At 44.1% G+C, this 22227-nt stretch overlaps 2 protein-coding genes across 5 annotated transcripts in view; both read right to left on the minus strand.

Annotated features, from left to right (window-relative positions):
- The window catches only part of LOC134220102 (mediator of RNA polymerase II transcription subunit 12), a 61646-nt gene that overhangs the window by 4544 nt on the left and 34875 nt on the right, over positions 1-22227 (minus strand). For 3 of the 4 annotated variants that reach the window (XM_062699084.1, XM_062699083.1, XM_062699082.1), the window contains exons 5-7: positions 15482-21448; positions 13727-13831; positions 13225-13654 (exon numbers count right to left, since the gene is read on the minus strand). In XM_062699084.1, coding sequence (XP_062555068.1) covers positions 13225-13654; positions 13727-13831; positions 15482-21448 — 6502 coding nt within the window. The remainder of the gene's footprint in view (positions 1-13224; positions 13655-13726; positions 13832-15481; positions 21449-22227) is intronic. The other variant, XM_062699085.1, reaches the window with a different exon arrangement.
- Positions 5976-9090, minus strand: LOC134219405 (uncharacterized). Its single transcript, XM_062698129.1, has 3 exons — positions 7606-9090; positions 6413-7532; positions 5976-6331 (listed from the first exon to the last, which is right to left on the minus strand). Exons 1-3 carry the CDS (start codon positions 9088-9090, stop codon positions 5976-5978), a joined length of 2961 nt encoding a protein of 986 aa, XP_062554113.1.

Consider the following 22227-nt stretch of genomic DNA (forward strand, 5'->3'; position numbering starts at 1 on the left):
TTTGATTTTCTAACTGAACAATTGCATCACATGATTGATGCAATGTTCAAAGCAAATACCAAAACTGAAGTTCTTCAGGTTGGTATCAAATTTACTAAAACAGCTGTTACTGGACCTCGTTTCAAAGGATCCATATAATTTTTTGAAAATTTTCAATTCGGGTGCCCGCTCTTTAAGGGTAAGGAAGGTGAATTATTCAACTTCCTAACAGTGCATAATGTGCACATTGCCATTATAACTGAAACCTATTCAAAACCTGGACTCTTCATCAAAAGAGATCCAAATTATTTTGTTTACAGAAATGATCGGCTTGACAGCGCCTGTAGAGGGGTCGCCATTGTCATTAATGAACGTATAAAACATAAATTATATTCTTCATTTGAAAGCAAAGAAACCAATTGTACAAATTTTGTACACTGAGGCAAATGGAAGTATGGTTTTCAATCAAACGCCTTATGAAAATTTGCCACAAGGAATCGGTATGAATTTTAATAATGCTGTCCAATGAGAGCTTGAAGTAGCTCGAAGTTTCTCCCTGTCCTGCTCATGCCCATTTGTTGACAAAAAAGAACGAGCAGGACGGGAACAACTTCGAGCTACTTCGAGCTGCTCATTGGACAGCACTAATATGTTGCCTTATGAATGATGATTTTCATTTGAAAAAAAGTGAAGTGCGGCAGACTGGGTTCGAACCATGGACGTCGGGAGGCCGGTATGTAGACCACACGCCCATCGACGCTTGATCACTCTGGAAGGTAACTGCGTATAAGAAGCACTGTTAGTGGAATAATCAGTCGAAGATTCATAAGGCGCTAGTTATGAATTTCGATAGTCCAGTTCGCTGAGTGTAGGCAGTAATAAAAGAGAATTGTACTTGCCTTTCCAGTGCAAAGTGCAGCAAAGGAATTCTATCTCGCAAAAAATCCAAATTTTTCATAGTTGGTAACTTCAATGCCAAATACAGTAAAGGAATAATGCTCAAAGCAATTCCAATGGTAAAATTTTATTTGAAGATTGTTCTGTGGGATATTATACTATCCAATATCCCAATGGACCAACTTGTTTTTCTCCCAGTCGAAATCCTTCAACAAATGATTTAGTTTTAACGGATTCAAGTCAGCTATGTGGCCAATTGGTAACTCTTTCTGTTTTTGACTCTGATCACCTTCCTGTGACGTTTGAAATCTCACAAGAAGCCATTAATAATGCTTTGGATCTTTGACAAATCTAATTGTCGAAGCCAGAGGCATTGCAATTCCTGAATGTGAAATTAATGACTTTAGATGACTGCGAATCGAATAGTTTCCAAGCAACATCTGGAATACCGTAAGGAAGCCATCTGGGGCCACTAATATTCGTCCGTCTAGCCATCGAAACCGATCATTTTCGACTACAACCTACTTGGCACGACACTCGAACACACGGATCACATCAAGGACCTTGGTGTAGTCCTGGACTCAGAGCTAACAATTAAGCAGCTCATCTCGTACGCTGTCGATAAAGCTGCTAGGACATTGGGACTTATATTTAGGATTGCCAAGTTTTTTTCCGAAAATTATTGCTTGAACGCCATCTACTGTTCTCTTGTGCGTTCCACAACTCTGGAGTACTGCTCTGCAGAGTCCAGCGTACAACAATAGCAACAACGATTTGCACTTCGGAAGTTGCCATGGAGCGATCCGTTTTACCTACCGAGCTATATCGAATCATTTTGCAACGATGTCTTATTGGAATTGCTGGGTAGCACCAGCCATTCTTATGACTGGGTTATTTGCTAATTTTCGAACTGTCACTTTTAATTTTAATTCTCCAAATGAGACAGAGCCTTAAAAGTAGGCTAGGCACACCTTTTGAAAAGAGACTTCCGATCCTTTTGAAAGGCGAGGACGCCTCTTAGCGATTTGAAAGGCGCCTCAAGGGTTTCCAGATAGCCTTGTGAGCAAAGGCGTAGGATTGTCAATCCGCAGAAGGCGAGTTTGATTCTCGGTCCGGTCTAGGATGTTTTCAGGCTGTAAACTTTTTTGACACCCTGGGCTGGGCATAGTGTATCCATTGTACTTACCACACAAGATACATACTCATGCAATGGCGGGCTTCCAATTAATAACTGAGTAAATGCTAATAGAATACTAAGTTTAAAAGCAGGCGAGGCTCCAGTTGGAATGTAGCACCTTCTTCAAGCCTCTTGAAAGTAGGCTTCCGCGCCTTTTGAAAGAAGTATCCTAGCCACTGGGAAGCAGGCCTCTTGAAAGTACGCTTCCAAGCCTCTCGGAAGAAGAATTTTGATCCTCTTGAATAGAGGCTTCCGAGCCACCTAAAAGGAGGCTTCTGAGCTTCTTGTAAGGAAGCTTACGAGTCTCTTAAAAGGAGGCTTCCGAACCTATTGAAATGAGGCTTTCGAACCTCTTGCAAGAGGCTTCCGAATCTTTTAATATGGGGCTTCGAGCTGCTTGGAAAGAGGGTTCCGAGAAGCGTAGAAGGTTGCTTCTAATTCTCTTGCTACGCAGCAATTAAGCTTACAGGAAAAAAGCATTCATGCCTCTCAAATGGAGGTTTCCGCACCTTCACACTCTAGTTCAAAAGCATGTTGTTAACATATTATTTAATGTATTGTTTCAAATAGGTAGATTGCATTGAAGATTTTTGAAATGTGTTCATTCAACGTTTGATCCTTTTGATATTTTATTGCACAACCCTGTCAGACCCCACAGCCTGTCATACACTGTGCTGGTTTTGAAGGGCAGGATTCAATAGGCTTTGATTTGCTGATCGCCATACATATTATGTACAAGAATTAGTTTTTAAATTTAAAAATTGCACAATTACCAAAACTTTATTAATAGGTTTTGATTGGTATTTTAATACATCCGCCATTACGCATTTTTGTCCGAGGTACCCCCTGGGGCCAGCGAAAGTACCCCCAGGGGTACATGTACCCCAGGTTGAGAACCGCTGGGCTAGAAGTTTTATGTATAACAGCTAAAAAATGATATAAAATTATCTAATTAATTCCTAGACGGTGAACTATTTGGACTCGCAAAGCTTATAAATCTTTGGTAGGACCATTTGGTTGATAAATATGAAGGAATTAAAATACTGGGGAAATTTTAAAATAACGATTTTACCTGTTATTAAATTATAGTTTAATAACAAATAATTAACCTGATTTGGTTTTTGAGATTTTGAACTCGACGTGGCATTCTTAGGAAAATTTTGAAAATCCAATGAAACCATGGTGTCTTATAAGAAATCCACAAATTCTAATAAACTTTAATTTCTAAATGGCAGACTTTAGTATTAAAGTTAATTAAAAATGAGTTGCCAAATAATCTCAAGCTAAAAAAATCTTTCAAATCTTAATAGTTTTATGTTTTATTTTGTATTTTAAAAGTCCGACCATTTTATTCACCTCCACACTAGTTTTTGCCTTTCTCGTATACTAAGTGTTTCGGTACGGAGTGGACTGTAGGTTTGGGAACGCAAGCAACGCTCGCTAGTACGGAGCGTCCTTTTTGGAATAAAAAATCACGCGCACTTTCGGAAAAGTAAACTAACTTGTTTTATTCGCGACGACTGTACTTAAACTAAAAATTTACTGGCTGTTTCCTCGGGAGTCTTCTTATTCTTATTTTTCTCCCGTAGGGAAGCATACATGAAAAATACACTGCGGTAAAATAGATGGCATCCATACGAGGGGCGCGACGATACCGGAACATCCTCCCGCCTTGAGGCCACAAGGTGGTTTCAATCTGTCGGAAGGATGCACAGCTTATGGATTGGTCGTTGGTATACAGTTGAACCTCTGCGCAACGTCACCACACTCACAGCTCCAGCTGCATCTGTATGAACCGGCTCTTCTCGATCTATCTCCCATTGTGCGGGAGGAGCGTTATCGTTTTTACCAGCACCAACTGGCCCCCTGTGATGTTGGGCTGAGCAGTACGCCACTTGCTGCGAGGTTGAAGGCATGTCAGATATTCGTCCTTCCATCTACTCCAAATCCTTTCAGTGTGTTGCTGCACTTCTTGCCATCGATCAAGTCTATTAGCTGGCAAATGTTTCACATCAGGCTCAGGAACAAGATTCATGGCATGACCAATTAAAAAATGCCCTGGCGTCAAAGCTTCGGCGCTGTCAGGATCGCTTGATAAGGGACACAATGGACGCGAATTCAGGCATGACTCAATTTGGCACAAAAGCGTAGACATGTGCTCAAAAGTGATTGCTGTTTCACCAAGCTCAGCTAGGAGATGCTTCTTAACGCTTCGCACGGCGGCCTCCCATATTCCGCCCATGTGTGGCGCCGAGGGCGGGTTGAAAATCCAGTTGATACCCAAATTGCCAAAATAGCGACTGGCATTCTTGCTGGAAGAATGAATCTGTTCGAAAAATTCACGCAACTTACGGTCAGCACCAACAAAATTGGTCCCGTTGTCCGACCGAATCTCAACAGGATAACCACGGCGTGAGATGAAACGTTTCAAAGATCCAATGAACGTGTCAGCTGAAAGGTCGCTTGCCACTTCTAAGTGTACAGCACGAGTTGAGAGGCACACAAACACGACGATGTACCCCTTGGTGACCTTGACTCCGCGAACGCACGTTGCTTTAAGCTGGATAGGACCAGCATAATCCACACCAACATGTGAAAAGGCACGTGTGGCGAGCACTCTGGCTGGTGGTAGACTGCCCATCAACTGACTAGCTGTTTTTCCCTTAAGACGTACACATCGTGTACATCCTTGAACCACCTTACGAACTACCGTCTGGCAACCGACTATCCAATAGTGTTGACGAATGGTTGCCGTCAACAGAGCAGAGCCTGCATGGAGATCACGAAGGTGTAAATCACGCACTAGTAGTTCCGTAGCTCGATGCTTTTGAGGCAGTATGATGGGGTGTTTCATGTCATACGGTTGCGCTGAATTTTGCAAACGGCCGCCGACGCGCATGGTTCCTTCAGCATCCAGAAAAGGATGCAGGGCAGAAATATTGTGCTTGGGTTGCAAAACTTACCCTTTCTAAGTAGCTCCAACTCTTGATTGTATTCGTCGTGCTGAGCTGCTTGCAGCAGTTTAACCTTCGCTCGATGCAGTTCATCTGGATTTAACTCACCCGTATGGTGCTCGCCGGTTTGGTGATTATGCCCAATAGACTTAAAGTTTTGTACGGCACGATGCACAGTAGCCAACGTGCGTACCATAAGCGAAAAACTGGAACAATCGGTGATCAGCTGCTTTTCAATTTCGTAGTCAGTTTTTGACATTGTTGAATGGAAAGTTTTAATCCGCTTTACTTCCAAGACTTCTTCATCGACAGGCTGCAGCGGTGGATCTTGCTTCCATTCGGACTCATCCTTTATTAACCAAGGTGCTCCTTGAAACCACAATTGACTTTGAATAATTTCAGTCGGCAACAAACCACGATGCCAAATCAGCGGGGTTTTCCTTACTAGCAACGTGTCGCCAACAGCTCCGTGGAAGATATTTTAGTATAGCGGCAGTCCGATTCGCCACGAAGGTTTTCCACTTACGAGGATGAGAACTCAGCCATTGAAGAACGATAGACGAATCAGTCCATGCAAAATGTTCAACCTGCACATTAGGCAAAGCCTCGGTTATGCTGCGCATCAGATCCGTGAGAAGATGTGCACCATTGAGCTCCAGTCGATGTATAAAAATATTTGCTTGATTAGCGCCACACGTGATTTGGCCGCTACAAGAACCACCGACACAATGTTCTCTTCATCAACTGTTCTCGCATATACGACAGCAGCAAACGCTTGCTCGGATGCGTCCGAAAACCCATGAAATTGGATCCGACTATGGCTCGGAAAGATGCATCGTGGTAATCTGATGGCTTCAAGTTGAGATAGGCTCTGCTTCACTGCTTGCCATTCACTTCCAACAACGGATGGCAATGGATCATCCCATGCGACGTCGAAGAGCCAAAGTTGCTGGTAGAGAATTTTAATTTTAACCGTTACTGGCGCCAACCGCTGGCGCTGAGTCTGAAATCATCTGACGCTTAGTATTGACATTAAATGGGGAGAAGTTGACCTTGAATCCATATTTGTCTTCGGATGGATACCAGTTGATTCCCAGTGCCTTCACAGTCTCGCTATCATTCAACATTTTCACCGGAACCGGGGTAGCTTTATCATTGTCGTTATTTGGCAGAAGATTTCTGTTGTTCGAAGACCATTTACGGAGTTCGAAACCAGCCGAGGAAAGAATTTCGACCACTTGGTTTTTCAGCTGGATTGCCTTTTCTTCGTCTTCTGCACCGGATAAAAAATCGTCGACGTAAAAGTTGCGCTTGATAGCCTCTACTGCTTGAGGATACATTGATTCAAAAGACTTCGTTGCTTCTCTCATGGACTCGATTGCCAGGTATGGCGCCGTCTTCGTACCGTATGTTACAGTACACAGCCGGTAGTGTCTGATTGGCTGATCCGGTTCCTCGCGGAAAACGATGCGTTGGAAGTCACGGTCCATTGGATGTACCAAAACTTGGCGATACATTTTGGTGACATCTGCAAAAAAGGCTACTCGGTGAGAACGGAACCGCAAAGATACTTCAAAAAGGTCAGAGTTGTTGTTTGGTCCCGCCAATAGTCTATCGTTCAGCGAGACTCCCGATGATGATGCACAGGAGGCGTCGAAAACGACACGTAATTTTGTTGTCAAACTGTCATTTTTGATAACGGCGTGGTGCGGCAGATAAAAACACTCGCTGCTGGGTCGTTCCACTTGATTGGATGGAACCTCTTCCATGTGGCCGAGTTCCATGTATTCGTGCATGAACGATGTATACTGACGTTTGAACTCCGGATCGAGTGTAAATCGTCTCTCGATGGATTTCAGTCTTTTTACGGCTACGGCAAGAGAATCGCCGAGCGCCGGCTTCGAATCATCAAACGGAAGTCTGACGATAAAGCGCCCTGTTTCATCGCGTTGCAAGGTCGAATTGAAGTGTTCAATGACCTGCTGCTCAGGAAGAGTAAGCGATGGTGGCTTGAAAATCTCCTCCTGCTCCCAGAACTGCTGCAAGGTCCGGTTTAGATCCGTTTCAACATGCAGGTTCACAATGGTGTGGTTACTTTGTGTGGTTCCTGATGCATCGTACTGTCCAGCGACAATCCATCCGAACACTGTACGTTGGGCCACTGTATGGCCACTTTCGTTCTTCACTTGTCCTCCCTCTAGAAGAGCTAGAAAAACGTCAGCCCCTAGTATGATATCTATTGCACTTGGTCGGTTGAATTGCGGGTCCGCCAATTCTCCTAGATTGTTGAGAAGCTTCATATTGGAACAGTTGAACCGCTGAGATGGGATTGTGGTGGTCAATTTCCCAAGAATGTAGGCTTCGGTGGTCAGGACTACGTTGTTGTTGAACCGAGATGCTATGCGCAAAGAAACCAACCCACGCGTTGTTCCCATTTCCTGATGGCCAAGACCGTTCACGACGAGCTTCCCATTCCGGCGAGGTAACTTCAGCTTCCGAACAAAGGCTTCGGTTACCAATGATGTCTGCGAAACAGAATCAATCAGAACTCTTACTGAATCGAAACAACCATCCGCCTTCTTCACATGTATAATGTACTATTGCGGTACATAGCACTGAAAAACATTGCTTCTCCTCTTTATCCACTACAACTGCCAAGGTCACAACGGTATCTTCATCCCTTGCGGGAACTTCCGTTGCCGTAACGTTGACTTCCACATTCTTCACTTCTTGTTCTTCGATCTTCTTTACTACGGGGCACAACATTGTGCGATTCCGCTGTTTGCATTCCGCCTTATGGCAAACCGACTTCGACGAGCACGATTTTACTGAGTGTGATGGACATATACAATTGAAGCATAGTTTGGCCTTTTGCACTAAATCACGTCGGTCTTTTACACTCATATTTTTGAACTGTTCGCACTGATATATTCTATGCTCACTGGAGCACTTCGCGCACTTTTTCTCCACAACAGTATGCAGCGCCTTAAACTTTGTTGGAGCCGGTTTGGTTGTCTCTTTCTTTGGGTCGCTTGCTGTTTTGGTTGCAAATGCAGAACACGTTTCCAGCACCTCGCTGCGCTTTTTAAGGAACTCCAGCAAATCATTGAAGGTGGGATCATCGGTGTCGACGACTTCATGTGACCAACTCGTTCGTGTCTCCTTGTCCAGTTTCTCTAAAATGAGGTGGATTAACCACGGATCCCGCCCTGTGAACTCGGGACCCAATGCGTCCATTTGCTGAATGATTTCATCGGATGTGGTAACTAGCCTGCTCAGTGACTGCGAATTTGCTTGAGTTATTGGCGATTGGGACAGGAACTCATGCACCAACGAAAACACCGTGTATCGCTTTTTGTCGAAGTGGTTGGCAAGAGTACTCCATGCATTTTGGTAGTTAGCACCAGAGATAGTGTATTTGCTGACTAATCTCTTAGCGTCTCCTTCGAGGTATGAAAAGAGGTACTGCATTTTTAATGCATCGGATATGTCTCCTCGATTGTGGATCGTAGAAATATAGATATCCTTGAACGTCATCCAATATCTCCGATCACCACCAAATGGTTGAATATTGATAGCAGGCAATCGAACATTGATCTGGGGTAAGCCATTTGAAACCTGACCTCCGCTGGGAATAGCGCCACTCGATAACTGTGACAAATGCTGCACAGCTTTTGTCGTCGAAGCTTGGTCGATCAAAAGTTTCCGCTGCGTCTCGATTAGCAAATGCAATGCCTCCTTCCAATCCGCCGTCTGCGCATTGGTTTGCTGACTAGCTGACGACTCGATATCATCAATGTCAAGATAACCTTCGAAAATATCCTTTGCTCGATAAAACATCCCGAAGAATTCTTCCCGCACGTCGTGGACAGATGCAATAACTTCTGGATTTTCCTGTGTTTCCTCGATGATCCCTTGTGTCTCTCGGAAGCTGACCGCAAGCTCCTTCAGCTGGTTCAGTCGGTCCCTAACCTCACTTCGGGAAGGGTTCCGCTCCTTGACAGCGTCTGCGACTGAAAGCTCTCCTCTCATCTGAATTAGTAGGGCGTTCCGCCGGGTCAGTAGTTTCTGTAGGTCCGACATTATTCGGATCGAAGGTCCAAATGTTTCGGTACGGAGTGGACTGTAGGGTTGGGAACGCAAGCAACGCTCGCTAGTACGGAGCGTCCTTTTTGGAATAAAAAATCACGCGCACTTTCGGAAAAGTAAACTAACTTGTTTTATTCGCGACGACTGTACTTAAACTAAAAATTTACTGGCTGTTTCCTCGGGAGTCTTCTTATTCTTATTTTTCTCCCGTAGGGAAGCATACATGAAAAATACACTGCGGTAAAATAGATGGCATCCATACGAGGGGCGCGACGATACCGGAACACTAAGTATAGTATAGTATAGTATAGTATAGTCACTCCAAAAACAAACTTTTTATAGGAGACTCGGAGGCCCATAGTGTTATATACCGATCGACTCAGTTCGACGAATTGAGGTGATGTCTGTGTGTATGTGTGTTTTTGGGTATCTTTTCTTAATTGGTAATAAACAGAATCAAAATGTGATATTTCTGAAAATTTTCAATCAAAAGGTTTTGAATTTAGTGGTTTGTGCCAGGATTAATTTTTACAAGACTTTTTTTTTGCGTCTTATTCCGTCTTATTTGAGACTTATTCCGTAGCGTCACAACATTTATTAAACAACTAGTTGACCCGACAGACGTTGTCCTGCATAGTAGGCGAAAATGGACCTTGCCAACTGCCCATACGAAATTCCCATACGATTCTTTATTTTATTTTTTCACGATTCACTCAACTTCACTAATGATTTTCGACTGAGGAAATATCATATAAACCCGTCGGAAACGATAACGGTCATATTTGCTGAAGGAATGGAGGTAATCCATCCAGCCGTTTTCGAGTTATGCGAATACGAACACAGACCATTTCATTTTTATTATATAGATAGAGAGATATTCAACCAGTTTAACAATCATATTGTACTTTCTGTCATCGGCGCCCTTATCGCTCATTATTCTCCCTGACGTTGAGAAACATCAAACATCATTGTCATGTGATGAAACTGAAGCTGTCCACTATCTTTGTCACATGAGGGTATTAACGCTAACCAGCAGACGTGGTTCTGGTAACAAAACTCCTAAATTCTGCAGTTCTGCACTCTTTACTTGAGGTTCGCCTTGACATGAATAGAAAATAACCTCACAATTTTCACTACATACTTACTTGGAGTTTCTTGGATACATATTTCCCAAATTTAATATATTACTACCAGATTCACATTTGATTTCGTTGATCATGGGCATGACGACCATCCTGACGACACATCCTCACGGTCTATCGGGGATGGGAAGGAATTGATGATGCAGTCATTCGCCCAGTATAAGCCGAGAACGCCTCTGAACTCGCCACGAGTTCATGCGGAATTTTATTGGAATTTGGGAGTTTTCATGGCAAAGGTTCGTCTTGGTTAACGGGTTACCAATGTGGTAGTAATGAAATAGTGTATCTAAATTTGACGCCAGAAACGAGTTTTTTCGCTTATATCGAACCGAATATAACCGCCGAAGCTAGTCTAATATAACCGCCAAAACTAATCAAGATGTAGGTAGAGGATAGAATATGGAAACGGAATGAAAGCCCATTTCTAGTTCTAGCAATTGCTAGAACATGAGAAATATATGGAAAGATACAAAAGTAGAAGAAAGAGTGTTTTTTTATATATACTATTTTCGTGATTGAAAGAGTGTTGGTCAGTGTTGGAAGAAACTCAAAATCTCAAATCTCATTCACGATTCGAATCAAGCGCGAGGCAAACCTCATCCGACTCACGGCCCAGAGAATCGTCCATGATTCGACTTGCGATTTGCATAATTGCGTGATGATTTTTGCGTGTTCTTCTTCGTTAAATTCATCGGAATAACTTTCTTTGCTTAAAACAATAAATGAAAAATCCATACGTAAACATAAAATAATCTTCGATTGAGTATTGACACTTTTTGTGTTTGCCGAAATGTTTTTTCAACGAATGAGCGAAACGATGCGTGAAAAACTCATGCGCGATGCTCTCTATGCAGAATTGCAAGCGAGGAATCTCGCGCATGGGGCTGCGGTGAGTGAGATTTGAGCATGATTTTACCAACACTGGTGTTAGTAAAATCTCAAATTCTCAAAACTCATCGGCGAAATCATGAGTGAGTCAAATCCCATCAGAATCATGGTCCAGAGAATCGCTCATGATTCGAATCGCGATCTGCATCATTGCATGATTTTTACATGTTCTTCAGTGTTGAATGCATTGAATTAACTTTTTTCGCTTAAAACAATGGCTATGTAAACAAAATAAACAATCCATATGTAAACAAAATACACGCATCGATTGCGTTTTGACGCTTTTTGAGTGAAATCATTTTTCGGCAAATGAGCGAAGCGATGCGATTCTGTCCGAGAAACTCAAACGCCATGCTTTCCCTACAGAATCGCAAGCGAGTTGGCTCGTGCATGAAGCCTCGCTAATTGAGGTTTGAGTATGATTCTACCAACACTAAGAAAAAATGGAACGGGCCTGGGATTAAACCCACGACCTTCTGCGTAAGAGGAAGAAGTGATAGCCATATGACCACTAAGCCCGTTTACATAATTGATTTGGTTGATCATAATAGGCACAAATGATTTTTTTTGAACTTTTTTACAACAGGCAATGCAAAAATAGTGACTTCAGTGACCATTTTCTGAAAAATAGTGACTATAGTGACATTTGGATGCAAATAGTGACTTTTTAGTGACTCAAAATAGTGACCAAGTCTCTAAAACGTGACTCGCTACCAGGCCTGCGAAGACACACTGGAAGATGCCACGGTGAAACGGTCCTTCGTTGAAAAACTGGAGACGCGTGCTGCAGATATTCCGGAAGGTGGCAGCGTGGAAAACCAATGGACCGCCATCAAAAATGCCTTCATCGCCACCAGCGAGAACAATCTGGGCGAACTGCGCACCCAGAGAAAACAATGAATCACCGATGAGACCTGGAGGAAGATAGAGCGATCAAAAACTAGATGAGCACCAGACGAGCACTTCGCACAACTTTTTCAAGTGCCAGCCAGGCCATCACCACCTCGGCATGATCTGCCTAGGATCCGACGTATACCACGCGTCAATACCGAAGCTCCATCACTGCTAGAGGTTCAAACAGCCATTCAAAACATGAAATCGAATAAAGCCCCAGGGATCGACCGCATATCAGCCGAGATGCTCAAAACTGACCCCATGACATCCACTCAACTACTGCATCGTTTATTTCGTAATATCTGAGACACCGCAATTTTCCTGGTCGACTGGATGCAAGGTATCTTAGTGAAGGTGCCCAAAAAGGGTGACCTGACTGTATGCGATAACTGGCGAGGCATTATGTTGCTGTGTACCGTTCTCAAAGTTCTATGCAAAATTATCCTAGCCCGGATTGAGGAGAAGATCGATGCGATCTTCCGGCAGCAGGCCGGATTCCGGGCTGGGTCGGCCACACTCTACGTAGGGGCGGAATCGAAATCTGTAAACAAGCATTAGACTGGAACCCAGCGGGACATCGCAGCAAAGGCAGACCCAGAGGTTCATGGTGGCGAAGCCTCAATAAAGAAATAAAAGAAGTCGACCGAAATCTAACCTGGCAACAGGTTAAAGCGGCCCTTTGCACCACCGGAGCTGTACAGGATCCATAAGTAAAGTAAGTAACTTTTTTGGATTGACTGTGATTTCTAAGTGTATTTTATATTTTAAGACCATCATTGGGGCCACACAGAGCCTGTTGATGTTGTAAACAAATGAACAAATAACAGAAGCAGTGTACGTTTCAGCAAAAAAACGACCTGTGGCAGTGGCAGATGACGTTCGAGCATAGTCTTCTGAACTTTTTGAAGACTCAATTTCATAAATACTGTCCCCTTAAATTGACACTTTTAACAAACACTGCCCAAAACCGCGTATTTTTCCTATTTGAATAGGAAATTCATAAAGATGGGACTGGTATACGTTCATAGACAGTGTAGGTGAGAAACAAATAAAAAAAATTAACTTAGTTGCGCGGAACGAATCAAATTTCAGCGGAACGGGGTTCCACATTGAAGCATGATTCTTTAAGTACTGCACTAGAAATGGGATTGATATTCCAATGGCAACCTTCGAAGGGCATACTTAATCAGATGCATGTACTAACCTCGATTTCCTCCGTAGTAGTGTTTGTTGGGGTTGCCCATCGCTTGTGCCATGTTTGCCTGTTGCTGTTGGCCGGGATTATGTCCTGACTGACGTATTGGCCGCTGCTGATGCATACCCTGTACCGGTGGCTGCGAGTAATTGGTCGGCCGTTGAATTGGCGAAGGGTACCGCTGAGGCATGCCTCCTCCCTGCACACCTTGCGGAGGGCGACCTCCCACGCCACCAGCACCACCTCCGAGCCCAGCCGGAGGTTGCTGGTTGGGAGGCATCATATTTCGGTTTGAGTTGGGCTGCTGCGACTGCGGTGGCTGACCCATTTGCTGCTGGGGATGCTGCTGGGGATTGGGCTGTTGTTGTGGCTGTTGCTGTTGGTTGGACTGTTGGTTTTGCTGCTGTTGTTGTTGAATCAGTTGATTCTGTATTTCCCACTATCAGAAAGTAAAACAAAGAAGATGCAATGTTAGCACTGTTTTGTATTTACTAAAAACACTCAAACTTACTGCTGTTGCGTAACCTTTATGATGTGGCGGACTCGCTTGGGGTGGAATCTGTTTTAAATTATTCATTCCATCAGAATTCAAAGGGCTTTTCAGCTGCCGACCATTCTGCAAGGATTAATAAGGGAAGAAGTGTTTCATCTTATATTCATACGCCATATGGACTCACGCAAACACATAGAAATTTTGGGAAAGCATCACCTTGTTAATAACTAGACACATTTTTAGACAGAGACGATAGTAGCGATGAAGTATATTTCCAATAAACTAGTGAGAATGACCAGCGAGATTAATCCTTGCAAATTGGAATGGTGTTGTTTGGATTGGGCATTTTCCTTACATATGTACGTGAATAAATTATAATAACTAATCAGAAGTGTTGTTATACTTCCTATAATACTTTCCCGAAAGCCATTTTCCCGATGATGACGCGTAATCATGAAGTCTACTTTTCTTTATTAGAAACTTTAAAGAGAATTATTTTTAAACTTTGAAGAGAATTGAAATAGCAAAAGTGCTGTTTTTGAATTTTAAACTGTTCCTTTCAATTCAATTAGTTCAGCATTACACACACTAAACTTACTCACAAACAGGCGGAAAGCTTACAAGACTGGACTTGCAAGGCTGCAAAGACTATTTAACCGACATTATTATTATTAATTTTATTAGGGACACATCACCACGATTATGGCATTCGTGTCAGATTCAACCGACATGGTGGTTGAATACTTTATCAAATCTTCTTGTTTTACAGTTATTTAGCCTCTTGTGCTTGATAGAGCTTGTGTTCATTCGTATGATGGTAATTTAGTGTTTCAATATTCTCCTCGTCTTTTTGATTCTAGTCCTTGTTAGGCAATTTTATCCTGACTTGTCTTTCAAGTACTATTATTTATTATTTCCACTATTATTTATCGATGGCATTTTTCCCAACTGAATTGGATCGTGAATTGAATTAGCCGGCGCCTAATTGTCGATCAATATTGTTTAAGTATTCGGTTTAATGGCACATCCAGGCTTGTTGCACAAACGGACCAGTAGATTTCCGGCTATAGTTATATGTAATGTAATGTCAATTACACATGCCCTTGTCATTTTTATTTTTTTAAACGTACCTAACTAGTGGGATAATTTGAAGAATAGACATTTTATAAATAAGGATCATTCTTATCGATTGGGATTTTTTCCCTGTTTTTTATGCGGTCCGCAAAAATGTTTTGAAATATCAAAAATGTTCATGCCAAGTACAAGATCTTATTTTTTGCCAACAATTTAAGGAAAAAATGCGAATTCCACCTGACTATTTCTCCTAGTTGAATTCTATTTGTGAAAACGAAACTTTTTTATGTGTTGTCTGCTGAATACAACGAACTATGCAGGTTGTTTGGGTCGTTTTGGGAGTAGTAGTGGAGTATTCGGGGTAATGGTTTTTGGGAAATTTTTATAGGTTCATTTTTCTTGATAATTTAGGGCGAAATAATAACAAATGGGTTTGCATTTCGACTATGATTTATTAAAAAAAGGTCAATAGGTATTCCAATCAATACAAAATAATAGCGATATAGAGCATTTACGGTTAATAACAAAAGTAAAAAATAATTTTCTATTGTGATTGCAGAAAATGTGTTTAAACCCATTACAAAGCACGCACACAATTAATACCAAAAAATAAAATAAACATAAACAAAACATAGAGAAGAAGCAAAACCACGAAAGACACATCTATTTATAGCGTTTAAATTGGTGATGATAACTCACAGGGTCCTGCATGTGCGATTGGGCCTGACTTCCTTTCATGTACGCTGCAGCTGCGGCTGCCGATTGCGGGTTCGTCGAAGGTCCTCCACGAAATTGCTGCGAGATGGCGTTGGCCGCCAGCGCCAGTGGTGAATTTAAAAACTGCGACGCGTTGGGATAGTTTGGAAGCTGCTGTTGCGGTGGGGGAGCATTGGATGGAGTTTGAGCGCCGTGTCCGCCGAACATTCCGGCAGCGGCAGCCGGAATACCGTAGTTTTGCGTTGCTCCTGCGCCACCGAAAAATGCACTCTGTCCCCCAGCAGAGTTCGAGTAGAAACTGTTGTTTTGCAGGGGTGGAGCCGGTTGGAACATTCCCATATATTGCTGACCGTAAGGCTGGCCAACGGAACCGCTCTTAGAGCCTATTGCACCGATTTGTTGGGACGAAGGTTTCACCGACGACGACATGAGCGAGTTTGTACTCGATGAGATCAGCATCGTGCTGGGGTTATTCAACTGCTGCGACGGCGATGGATTGTAGGGACTTTGGACGGCGCCGCCCATACGAAACTGGGAAGTAATACTCGGATACATGTCTGGCGTTGGGGCAGTTTGAATATTTGGGGGCGTAGTCATATACGCATTATATGGGCCAGTTCCAGTTGTACCATAATGAGCGGGGAATTGCGAAAACTGCGAACGACCCGCTGCTTCGATTTGGAATGCATTGTAGAGTCCACCTTGAGAAGGCAAGGCAGACGAATTATAAATCACGGCTGGTGGCGAAGGAATAGCAGACATACCATATTGGGATGGTTGATAGTAAGGCGCGGACTGAATAGTACCTTGCTGCATGGGAGGAGGCGAAAGACCAAGTCCCGCCGATTGATGCATGTTCTGTTGCGTTGGCTTTACTTTGCAAACGTTGACATTATTAGTTAACACATCAGCGGCGTGCTTCATGTTCATGTTGGCCGCTGCCTGATGCTGAACGTTGTTTCCTTGACCAACAACTGCGTGTTGCGGATTATTATAATTATTATCACCATCATTGCCTCCCGTCGTTCCCCCACCGATTACCACACTTTCATTGTTGGGTTTGCTGAAATGCTGTTCCAGCGATTGTTGCTCCTGTCCAAATCCTCCTGCGTACGATTGACCCGCAGCCGCCGCAGCAGCTAATGTATGAGCCTGATGAGCATGGGACAAGTTGCTGTGCGAGTGTTGGAATTGATGAAGATGTTGCTGGTGCTGAGAATTTACAGCTGCGAAATTGGCTGCTAGCTGCACAGCTGCAGCAGCCGCACTCGCTTGATCTTCAGTTACATGTTCCGCGACACTTGGCATCTCCCATACTTTCTTCACGCTGGCAATTTTCATGTTCAGTTCAGCCGTTGATGGAGAAATCATGTTTTGGGCCTTGGGAAGGCAAAGCCCAGCTGCCTTGTTCTTTGCTTCAATCAGCTGCGAAATGTCAGCATCGAATGAGAATGGTTTCATTTCTTTGTCGTAGTCAGCTTCCGTAGGTTTAGCAAACGTCATATTATGAAGTGCATTAGTAATAACATCAGCTTGCGAACTTGGTTGTTGTTGGATCTGCTGCTGCTGCAATGGGATTTGGGATTGTTGCATTTGCTGCTGTTGTTGTTGCGAGGGTGGTTGTTGTTGAGGACCATTTGCCGATTGTGGTCTTTGAGGCTGTTGATGTTGATGTTGCTCCATTATGTCATGCATCGTTCCAGCGTTTGGTACCCCAGCTGCCGCTTTGAATGCTTCCTCTTGCGATGGGTGTCTTATAGAATGTTCTTGCTTAATGATTTGCACCATTTGTTGTTGCTGTTGAAGTTGATGTTGTGGCTGATGTTGAGTTTGTTGCTGTTGTTGTTGATGGAGCGTAATCAGCGGACCAGACACACCTCCAGAGTGTTGTCGTTTGATTTGGGCTGGAGCAGGTGCCTGTGTCTGTGACTGTTGAACCTGAATTTGCAGTGGCTGTTGCGGTTGTTGCTGGTGAAGGTGCTGTGGCACTGTGGACACAACAACTGTCGAAGACTTGTAGTTGGTGTTCTCAAAAATGATCGTATTTACGGGTGGCGTCGTTCCGTCTAAATGTTGCTTACTATTATCAGTCTTTGAAGAGTTGACGTTTAACGTGCTGACCTTCTCTTGCGCTGGCTGTTGCTGAGAACTAACCACAACGTTCGATTCAGACTCATTGGTTTCGCCACCACTATGTTGACCATCCTGGAATCCACCATCGCGTCGTTCTTTGGGTTTTACCATACGTGGTGTTATATTCATAGATCGATTACTCGTTTGACTTCGTGTATCCTGTCCTGGCTTAGCTTGTTGCATACCAGGAGCTGCAGGCGTTACCATTTTCAAACTCGGAACTGTTGTCGTTCCCGGGGGGACAACTGTACTTGGCTTCGTATTCGTAGTCGAAGACTTTCCAATGGATACGGTAGCAGTTTGTTGTCCTGTTTTTGCAGTAATCGGCTGTTGCTGGAGTTGTTGTTGCTTAGGTCTAGTTTGACCTGATTTCTGACTGTCCTTGCTTGTATCATCCGTATCATGACTTTCGCTCTCAGTTTTAGGCTTTTCCTTCAATTTCTCGTCATGAGATTCGGTTTTGCTGTCATTCCGCGTTTTCTTTTCCAGTGATGCTTTCAGTTTCTCTTGATCAGAAAGGGTTTCTTCGGCCGGTTTACCAGGCGGTTTCATATTTCCAGAAGGGCTTCTTTGAGGCAGCGGCCCCGTAGAAGGCGGTTTCGGGCCACCGATCGGTTTGTTCGTTAATCCAGCACTCAATGCAGCTTGTTTCTGTTTTGTTCTGTCATCTGCGTTTGAATTCTGATCTACTGCTTTAACATCCTTCGGTGCAGACTGATTCTTCGATTCAACCTTTTCTTCGCTACTTCCAAAAGGACTTTTAGAGCTAGGCGGACCATATCCATCCATTTTCTTTCCAACTGTTGTCTTTCGGAATCCGGGACCACTCATTGCTGTATTCATCCCTCCACGCCCTCTTCGTGATGGTTCACCACGTGGAGCAAATCCTTCTTTCATATTTTGGGGTTGCCCAGAAGATGATCCACTGTTTCGATATTGGTTACCCATTCCTTCCTTGCGATCATATTTCCCATCCTTTCTTAATTCCTCATCGCCATCTTCAGAAAAATCTGATTCACTCCAATAATCTTGATTGTAGTTCCGACCATGTCCCAATCGAGCGCCACCAGGGCCGCCTCCTCTGCGACCCCAACTTCCACCACCACCGCCACGGTGGAAACCGCCGCCAAACCCACCACGAGCATGTCCTCCTCCACCACCTCCTCGTGAATCGTGCCTTCCAGCACCCCTCGAATGCATTGGTTTCTTTGGACCGTATTTACTGTCATCCGTTTCCTTTCCACTATCAATATTCATCTTATTCTCTTGGTCTGTCACCTTGCCACTATCACTTTTAGACAGATCAGGGATAGACGCATCCTTCTTACTGTCAGCTGAGAACGAACTCATATCGAAAGCTTCATATCCATCATCAACGGCTTCAACCGTGTCTTCCCATGGTTTCGTCAACAGTTTAGGCTCGATTGGTTTCGATTCATCAGTTCTTGCATTTGGTGCTTCTTCGGTTAGCACAGGTGAAGATTCTTTGATCCGTTGCAGAATCTGTTTCGGTTCACTATCCGATACAACAGAAGATTCAGACGTCCTACGATTTTCCGGCTGTGTGTGCAATTGAAGCTGTTGTAGCTGATTTTCCTTTGCCAACGCTGCCGCCGCTTCTGCTTGTCGCCTGTCTTCTTTTTCCGTTTCACTTTCCCAAGAACCAATGATTTCTCTTGAACTGTTATGATGGTGATGATCCATTTGACGATTATTGTCATCACTAGAAACGCTCGTTTTCCTTTGCGATGCATCCGATACACTTCTGTTCAGCTGCGGAGTGTTTCTACCACCACTGAGCTTACTCGAAGATTCTCTGCCACTGCTGCTGAAACGGTCGTCCTCTTCTGAATCAATACGCCTTTTCATAATCTCTCTGGGAACCATCTCACGTTCTCGTTGTTGATCCTTGTCTTTCGTTGCGCCGTCACGATCCCTCACGTCACGTCCACGAGAGCTGTCTTCACCTTTCCTGGAACCTCCAGTTGGTTGGCTCTTACCATAATTTTGCTGAGTGTGTATGAATCGCGGATCATACTGCTGGGCGAATGGTACGCTCTTGCCATCGCTCTGTTGCTGGGATTGCGATACCATCGATCCTTGGTTGGCAGTGCTGTTGCTGCGACTGATATTCTGATCCCTTGTTATGTACCCTCCACTTCCTTGCAAACTATTTCCGGAAGGGTTTCGTTCCAGCTTACGCTTCTGGAAACGTGGCGGTAGGTTGGATTGAAAATTTTTAGAGAAGGGCGGTGCCTCACTCCAACCTTCGCGCTCACGATCTCTATCTGTTCTATCTGTTCTATCTCGATCTCCTCTATCCCAATCGCTTCTATCTCGATCGCGGTAATCTCTGTCATGTCGTCCATAATCATACCGATCCCGATCACGATCTCTATACTCCTTAGAATCCCCTTTATCTCCTCTATCTCCACCACGAACACTTGAACTGCTGCGTTCCTTGCTTTCGCCAGATTCACTGTAACCAGATACCGCCTGATCACGATCTTCCTCAGCTTTAGCAACTGCCGGTGCGACCACAGATCCCGCTACATTATCTTCGTTTTTCTTGCGATTCAATTTCTGCTCAAGTTCTTGCAGTTTTCTTGCAGCAGCTTGCTTTCGTTCCATTTCTCGTCTTTGATCTTCTTCCCGGCGTTGTTTTAGCCTTTCCTTTGCCTCAGCATCTAAACCCCTCCCACCTATATGACCGTTTTGTTGAAATGGACGCATAGACGGTTGTTCTCTTTCTCGTTCTTGGCGTTCGCGGTCAATACGCTCAATTCGTTCCTGTTCAAGCCTCTCTTGTTCTCGTTCTACCTCTCGACTCCACGCCATGCGCTTATCATCCTCCTGCTGAGACTGCTGCTGCACTTGCTGCTCTTGCATTTGCTGCTGCTGCTGTTGCTGCTGCACTTGTGGAGGCGGTTTATCTTGCTTAACAATTGGAAATGGAATCTCTTTTGGTGGACTTGGTTCCGATTCGTCGTCCGAGAATTGCAGTTTCTGGTTGTAATCGATTTCATCATCCTTGGCCCAACCTTCATCTTTAGCAATTGCCTCTATTCGCTGTAGCTCCTCGTCTCGTATAATCGGTCGCTGGACATGAATGTCTGGTTCTACATAAGTGGGAGCAGCGGATTGCGAGCGATTATCCTCATGGTTTTGTTGTTGCTGCTGTTGCTGCTGCTGATGCTGTTGTTGTTGCTGTCTGTTGGCGAGACGAGGAGGCTGCATCTGCCCGCGGCGTCCACCCGAATACGAATCACGGTATCTACCACCCGACTGCGTTGGCGAATAATTTGATCCATGTGATTGGTGATGATTCGTCGAAGGAGCTACGAAGCTTGGTAGCATACTGTTGTAACCCATGTTGGCGTTGTTGTTGTTTCGCATACCACCTCCAATTCCTCCACCACCACCGCCGCCAGAATTGCCACGATTGATATCCTCGTTCGAAGGTGGTGGCGTGACGGAATTTCCACCTCCGCCTCCGTTGCCACGATACATGAACGTTGGCATCAGGGCACGGAACTGTGGAGGCAGAGGGGCAGCCGTTTGCTGTTGGGGGCCCTGGCCCTGTTGGTTGCTGTTTGGCCCGTTCATAGCTCCGGCGCTGTTTCCGCCTCCACTGCTCTGCTGCTGTTGCTGCATCCAACTCGCTGCATCCGTTTGCGGCCTCAGGCTGACCTGTGGACCATCCATGTACTGTCCCATCGGTCGCCCATCTGTGCCATCGTGGTGATGATGGTGATGATGCTGCTGTTTGCTGTTCGGACCATAGTGACCAGTGCCATCCAGGGAGGGGAACTCGTTCTAAAAAGTTTTGGGGTGTAAAAAGGTTATATGATGAGAATGAGTTTTATTTATATTGCACAATGTTTAAATTCGTTATGATTGACGTATCTTGCACCTTCTTCTATTTCTTCTTGGCATTACATCCCCCACTGGGACATTGTTCTCTCGCAGCTTAGTGTTCATTAAGCACTTCCACAGTTGTTAACTGCGAGGTTCTTATTCCCAGTTACCATTTCTGCATTCGTATATTATGAGGCTAACACGATGATACATTTATGCCCAGGGAAATTGCAAACATTTCCTAGACCAGACCGGGAATCTCTAGCATGGTCTTGCTTTGTAGACGGCTAAGGAAGGCCAACCATCCAGTGTATTTACATAAGGTTCAGATAGACCATGGATTATAAAGAAAATCAATTGTGTTTGCGCAGCTGGGCATGTGTGCTACGCAAAGAGAGTCCCGAATTGATAGAGCAGTTAACTATTAAAGGACTGTTCCTTAATTATGTACAGTGTTGACCCGATTTTGTCACTTCCCGATTTTGTCTACCCCCCATTTTATCCCGTTTTCGACTCGATTTTATCACGTCCCGATTTTATCACGTTTTCGACCCGATTTTGTCAACCCAAAAAAATTTGTCATTCTTTTTATTTTCGTAAATAATACCACAAACAATATTGATTTTCTTGAAGTAACTTTCACTGCCTGTAGTTTATTACGAACGACTTCTAAGTACCTGGGAAATATTCTGTAAACAATTTATACAAGAAATAACGGGTACCGTTCACGCATTTGG

This window comes from Armigeres subalbatus, chromosome 3 (assembly GCF_024139115.2).
Source record: "Armigeres subalbatus isolate Guangzhou_Male chromosome 3, GZ_Asu_2, whole genome shotgun sequence".
NCBI classification, from domain to species: Eukaryota; Metazoa; Arthropoda; class Insecta; order Diptera; family Culicidae; genus Armigeres; species Armigeres subalbatus.

Bases quoted from the DNA above. Each gene is read 5' to 3' on its own strand.
- LOC134219405 (XM_062698129.1), bottom strand. From the start codon at position 9,090: ATGTCGGACCTACAGAAACTACTGACCCGGCGGAACGCCCTACTAATT. The intron at 7,533-7,605 runs GTACATTATACA...TCTGTTTCGCAG, and splicing joins CAGTGCTATGTACCGCAATA to ACATCATTGGTAACCGAAGC. The intron at 6,332-6,412 runs GTACGAAGACGG...ATCCTCAAGCAG, and splicing joins GCTGTGTACTGTAACATACG to TAGAGGCTATCAAGCGCAAC.